Here is a 6,316-nt window from a genome sequence, read left to right as displayed (position 1 = left end):
CAAACGATTTACGACCACGCTGAGTAACAAGCACACAATCGAAGTGCGAAATTGATTAGATCCGCTTATCTGCGGGCTCCAAACATTGCGCCACCATTTCCGCCGCTGACGGAGTGTGCGAATCCGGCCGGCCTTCTTTATCTATTCGTCATGTTCGGGCTGGCGCGACGGAAAATGATTCAACAACTACCTTTTTGGGAATTTCCAGTCCAATGATATCGTATCAGTTGGATCTTCAAGTTCTTCCCCGTAATCCCTGAGGCTATGAGCGACCGTTTTCAAACTGCCTCACAGTGCGCTCAACTGGAGCTGACGGTTCCCCGATTGCCAAAATCAAAACCCCTCATAGGTTAACCAGACCGTCCGCTGAGGGAACGGATTTGGAACCGCTTGGCCGCTAACAACTCCAAATGTCGGATGATTTTGGACATAAGTGGATTTGTGGCACCGCCGGGGCAATTTGGACGATTGTGTGGCAACAGGAGATGCGCCCGCGTGTCGTGTGTGTGTCTTTTGGCCACAAACAAGCAGATCGAGAAACGGATTGTCGGATCACAGAGTTCCATCGTTCGCAGTGCCGAATTTTGTTTACCGATCGGCGAACGCATTTCGTTATTGACATTTCTCACTTCACTCTTGTTAGAAGAATTTGGCAGCAAATTTGTTCATTCTTTCACCTAATCGATTTCGTTCCCAATCATTTCCAGCACACCACGGAGCGCATCTGTTGCACACAAACACACGCACGGTCCCGGAAGGTTATCCTTGGTATTCGGCGAATTGTTAAAATTCCAGAAATCCATCAACTGGCGAACATTCGCCCCGATCGATTCACCATATGCACACACACACACCTTTACCATTATTGGCGGCCGCGCGCCAGTTCCGGGAAACTCGCTTCGATCGCACCCCTCGCAGGCAAACAACGGCGGCGACGGGTGACGTTTAAAATTCATCTCACCTTCTCACGCAGCAGCAAGCGAAGGAAACGTAAACACTATCTCGCGCAATAAGTCCTTAGGTGGGAAAATGATGTCGAACACAGTTTCCAGCTCTCGATTTGCCGGTGGCTTATCCGGGACGCGGTGCTCCACCGTGGCACCAGTATTTCACCATTTAGTTGGAAAACTTACCCTCTCTTCGGAACGGACGGAAACGTCCGGGAGCTACTGCGTGATCAATTCTTCGAATCGAACGTCGCTGCAAATTACGGTTCGGCACGTCGGGTAGGCCGCGGAAGCGAGACAGCAAGCGCGAGTGCGCTGAAAATGACTTCAATCGAATGCGCGCGTTTCTGCAAACGAAGCAGAAGCGGTACCGGCAACGGAATTACGCGGACGAACGGACACACCAGAACGGATTCACACCGGAGCACCGACACTTAACGTCCTCGAAAATATTACCAACAGCACGCACGCCGAGAAACGCAACCGTCCGCATGAAACTTTTTTTTGAAATTGAAATTCTCTCTGTATTTTCTGACCGCCTGACTAACTTTTCGATCCGACTCTGCGTTCCCGGTCTCTGGTGTTCTGCTGTTTATAGCCTGCGGATTGAAGAGTTCAAGTGCGTTTCGCATGGCTGTTGAAGCTTCTTAGCTTCTTAGAAGCACGCACGGTTTTATCACAAAGCTTTCAACATTAACCGTACAAAAAGCAGGAACTGTGCCACTAAACATCAGCGTAACCGTAAATTAATCCACAAATATATGATCCGTAAAACCCACTTCAAGCCAGCTTCGGAGAGTGCGAGCGGAGAGAATGAAATCGTGAGAAGCGGAGAGCGTGAGAAGAAATGCCACTGAAAAGGTGAGCAGCGCGTTGCTAGAGAGAGAATGTAAACAAAATACCAGGAATCGCATCCGGCGTCCAATGTTACCGGCTTTTTGCTTTTTTCCCTTTTTTTTGCGGACGCCGCCGCTGGGTGCGCTGGTGTGAGTGTGGCCAATGCGCCGACCTTTGATGCAATATGACTCTCGGTAGCGGATTGTAAAATGTGAAGAAGGGTGATGAAAAACCCCCAAACCAATGCAGACCGGATAATTTGCATGAATCATCCACACACACACACACCCGAGGGCCATACGCACTTCCTGCACTGTCCGTATCCCGCCACCAGCAGCTGGGCCGCTGAAGAGCGTAAACAACAGCGGCTGGTTTCCGGCCGTCCTGTGTTGGTTGATGTTTGTTTGCCCATAAGCATACGCATGGAAAGCGAAAGCGATACAAAACGCGCACGCGGCGTGTCCTCTGCAAGGGTCCAGGCGCCGCCGAAGGATATTGACAAAAGCGGAGCAGAAAACGGAAAACCAAAAAACGGTTTGAAACTGAACAGACGCGCGCGCTCACCGAGCGTGTCGGAGCAACATTCTTGCTTTTCAGTGTGTATAATGTAAATAAAATTAATGCCCAAGTCCAACTCAAGTCCAAAATCGACATGTTATACGGCCGGGCAGCCGCGGTTCTTTTGGTGATGCTGCCGCTGCAGCTGCCATCGATTGGCGCGCGAAATTCCCGAGAAAATCATCAGCATCATCAGCATCGCCAGCAAGTTTTCGGTGGTGGTCAACGAGCACGTGGGCATGCGCAATGCGCGGCACATCCCCGCAGACGGCGTGCGCGTGTGGCCCCGTTTTGCGTACTGGCGGCATGCAAAGTGCGGCCCCGCGCACACGTCTGCTTGGTCCGGCATGCCACCCACCGCCCAACTGGGTGGCCACCTTCCGGGAAGCCGCCGGTTTCGTCGGAAGCCCGTGGGCCGATGGAGCTGGGAGCTCCTGATTTCTGTTCTTCCCCCAAAACCCCGTGTGCCAGCGACTCGTTATATGGGATCCTTTCCAACGTTTCACGTTCTCTTCTCTCTCTTTCTCTCTCTCCCTTTCGCCCTTCCGCACGGTTGGATAGGTGGTGGTTAACTAGCCCCGTCATGGAATTCGCTGTGTAGTCAGAATTCTAACAACCATCGCCGGCGGATTCGCGTCTTCGTCGTCGCCGTCGAACCGAAAAGATCAAAGCTCGCGCGATTACCGTGTGCGGATGGAATTCGCGAAACTGGCCCCGGACGCCATCCCTCACTTCCTGTTGCCGACCACAGGCACACACACACACACGCACGAACGGAACCGGTTTGAAGATCCTTAGCATACGATTAGGGCTGCCGGTTAGCCAACGGACTCGCCACCTCTGGCTCAGAGCCTCGGGAAGCCGGGGAAGCGAAATGAAATTATGTTGTCCTTCCACATGAAAGCACGCCCGTTGGCGGCCACACCGTAATCAGCGGACACCACACCATACACACACACACAACACCGGGTCGGACACGAAAGTCCTGCCGGCGCTGCGGCCATCGGTTAGAAATGGCAGAGCACGTGAAGCACGTGAAAGTTTCTGCTCCTCGGGGGCCATCGGCACCGGTTGAATATCCTTCCCCGAAAACGGGCCCGATGACTTGGTCCCCGTTCCGGTCCGTGGCACAGTAAACGAATTGTGACGGTGTGCGTCGGGCTGTTCGTTTTCTTTCATATAGATTTTTTTTTCGTTTCCAATCGGTTCTGGGATCTTTCTCGCGCCCCGAAGCACCGCTTTCCACACGGGATGTCCTTTTCATGAGCTGCCTCGCTGCCTTTTCATGACCGCCAGGAAGCCACACCAGGGCCGGGAAAGGTATTGTAACGATCTGGAAACGATCGAAACGTTTTTGGATCTCCCTTTGGCAGCGTGGCAACAATTTATGCGTGTTTTTGCCTCGCCGAACTGACTTTCATGTGCCGTAATTTGGGGCCCCGTAACACGGGTAGGGTTAGAAGAACGGGTTCCGCTCCGGAAGCGCACCGTCCCCGGCCATCAATCAAGCGGCGCTCCCGGCTGTCCGGATGCCATCGGTGTTATCGCGATCTGATTGGTGCCCCAACAATGTTTGCCCTTGCAGCCGGCCCGTTTCGGGGAAGCCTAGGTGGAGGCCTTATCAGCTGGCACTCAGTAAACATTTGCAGTGCCGTGGGAAATGGGACATGACAGGTTTATGGCAGGTCCGGAGTCCAGCTGACACGGTGACACGAATGTGTCGCCGGCCGTCGACAGAAACGATTTCCTTGAGCTCCGCGGTGGATAGGTCAGGCAGAAAGGGACCTCGACCCTCTCGACCCCCTGCAGCCGATGTGCGAAAAAGCCATTGGCACCTTCGCAACACTCGGCGAAAGGACTCTCGGCCGGGCGAGGACACTCGAGCCGCACGGCTCATTATCGAACGTTCCGTCTTTGGGCCACTCTTTATCCCTGTCCGCTTCGCGTTTATGTATGCCCGGTTTTCCTCATTTCGACACCCTGCTGCAACCCTGTCCCTGGGCTGGGCCTGGACAACAACTCTATTGTCGAGCAGCAGAGCAGCAGCCGGCCAGCTGCGGACGCTGCTGGTACTCTGCTGGCACAACCAACAATCCTCGGGTAATCCTTTGATTGTTTGCCGTTCCCCGCCCAGCAGCCGGGTGGCCAGAAAAGCCCAGCAGTGCATAATATGTTTATGTGTGCGTGTGTGTCCGTGGTTGAGGGATAAATATTTTCCCGAAACTGATTTCACGGTGGCTTTGGTTCGTTACTGTATGCTTATCCGGCTCTAAACCGGCGAGAACCACCTGAAGTGCAGCCGGAATCCGAGGCTGGGCAGACAATAAAACTGGCAATTTTCTTCCACTTTGTTCGGTGGTCTAGGGAAGTACAATATAAAGTGCGAACAAGCACCGCAGTAATGACCGGCACACGATGTAGCCCAACAGAGAAAGGTAGAGCAGCGCTTATTGCAACCCAATTCTCGGAAGTTCTTCCGGAAGCTGCGGTGCAGCTGACGTACTGTTCACTGGAAATAATTGGCTTCCGTTCGGCCATGCAGCACTACTAAAGCCGGCAGAGTGGGCTCAAGGGTCAACATGTAGCGATGCGTTTTGCCATCTTTTCCAAAGGTGGTTGAATCGGGTTGAAACCAAATATGTATTGAAGAACCCAATAGTTTCCCCAAACAGTTTCAAGTTTTCCAACAATGAGTAATCGATACGATTCAGCATTATTTGGTGGCCAGATCGCGGCGCAGTTTGGCGTGATGCTAACAGGTAACCGGTAGAGAGGATCCCTCACCGGTCGTGGCATCGATCAGGTCTTGTAGCGATATTTCACTCAGCACTTCGTTTAGGGCCGGCTTGACACTGCTCTCGATCGTATCGGTGATGGCCACCTGGTTATCGTTGATGATTCCCGGCACTGCGCCTTCCACCATACGGTTGAAGGCGAGAGTCAGGAGTCGCGAATGGAACACGTTCTTCAGCTTCGAGTTCACCGATTCGATCGTCGTGGTAATGCGCAGATCTCGGATCTGGAGGCTATCCCCCTTGAGCGCCACCTTTACCGTTCCCTTCACGGTGATGCCTAGCGATCGGAAAACGAGGAAATGTATTAGCAACCTCCAGCGAAATAACCGACGCTAAGACTTGGGCCCTTACCGTTGACGTTGAATTTGAACGGTCCCGATCGTTGAAACGGAATGAACCCGAGGGTCTTTCCCTTGACCTGGTACTTCCCCTTCGTGCGAATGGAGTTGAAGAAAAACTCAAAGTCCAGCTGCAACTTTAGCACCTTCACGTCGATCTTCCTGATTTCGAAGTCATCCAATCCCTCGACCAGCAGGTCGTTGAACTCGGTTTTGAACCTGTAGTGGCAGGAGTGTTAACGGTCGATCGAGTGCGTGGCACGCGCTGGGACGCTTCTTACCTAAGTCCTTTCTGAACGACGTCAAACTCCACGTGATCGAGCTCCAACGGCGCAAGCACCGGAATGCCCATATCCGGGATGCCACATGGCATCGATTTCTGGAGGTTCTCCAAGAACTCGATCACCGCTTTGTTCAGCTTATTGTCACGCTCCGCGATTTCGAGGCTAGTGTTTTCGGCACCGGCAGCCACCGTCCCAAGGGCCATTAGCAGGGCGCAACCGAGCAGGGCTGACGACTTCATGGTTGCTGGCGGTTCGATTGCTTCCGATGGGTTCCCTCAATGTCCGATCGCGCTGCACTGTAGTTTATAGGCCCTAGAACAAGTGTTTAAATACGCCACCGGCCGGGAACGTGTTTTGTTTTATGACACCACCTGCACACATAACTGGGGCTGAGGCTCAGTGGGTAACCTGTGCAGATCTCGATTGCGAAAACTATCAACGGAAGCTCCCAAACACACCGGGCAATCGGGCCCGCTAACCGATAGCACGCTGTTGAACATTCCTCTTCACACGGGACCCAGTATCGCGCGCTGAAGTGGACGTTAAGTCCACAACGG

General features: G+C 53.2%; 1 protein-coding gene across 1 annotated transcript; it reads right to left on the bottom strand.

Annotated features, from left to right (window-relative positions):
* Nucleotides 1-4,963: 4,963 nt before the first annotated feature.
* On the bottom strand, nucleotides 4,964-6,045 carry LOC128276113 (uncharacterized). Its single transcript, XM_053014581.1, has 3 exons — nucleotides 5,757-6,045; nucleotides 5,489-5,694; nucleotides 4,964-5,414 (listed from the first exon to the last, which is right to left on the bottom strand). Exons 1-3 carry the CDS (start codon nucleotides 5,996-5,998, stop codon nucleotides 5,095-5,097), a joined length of 768 nt encoding a protein of 255 aa, XP_052870541.1. The 5' UTR covers nucleotides 5,999-6,045; the 3' UTR covers nucleotides 4,964-5,094.
* Nucleotides 6,046-6,316: the final 271 nt, after the last annotated feature.

The sequence above is a fragment of the Anopheles cruzii genome, unplaced genomic scaffold (genome assembly GCF_943734635.1).
Source record: "Anopheles cruzii unplaced genomic scaffold, idAnoCruzAS_RS32_06 scaffold00516_ctg1, whole genome shotgun sequence".
In the NCBI taxonomy this organism is placed as follows: Eukaryota; Metazoa; Arthropoda; class Insecta; order Diptera; family Culicidae; genus Anopheles; species Anopheles cruzii.
The sequence above is the reverse complement of the archived record's forward strand: the minus strand, read 5'-3'. Positions and strand labels throughout refer to the sequence as shown.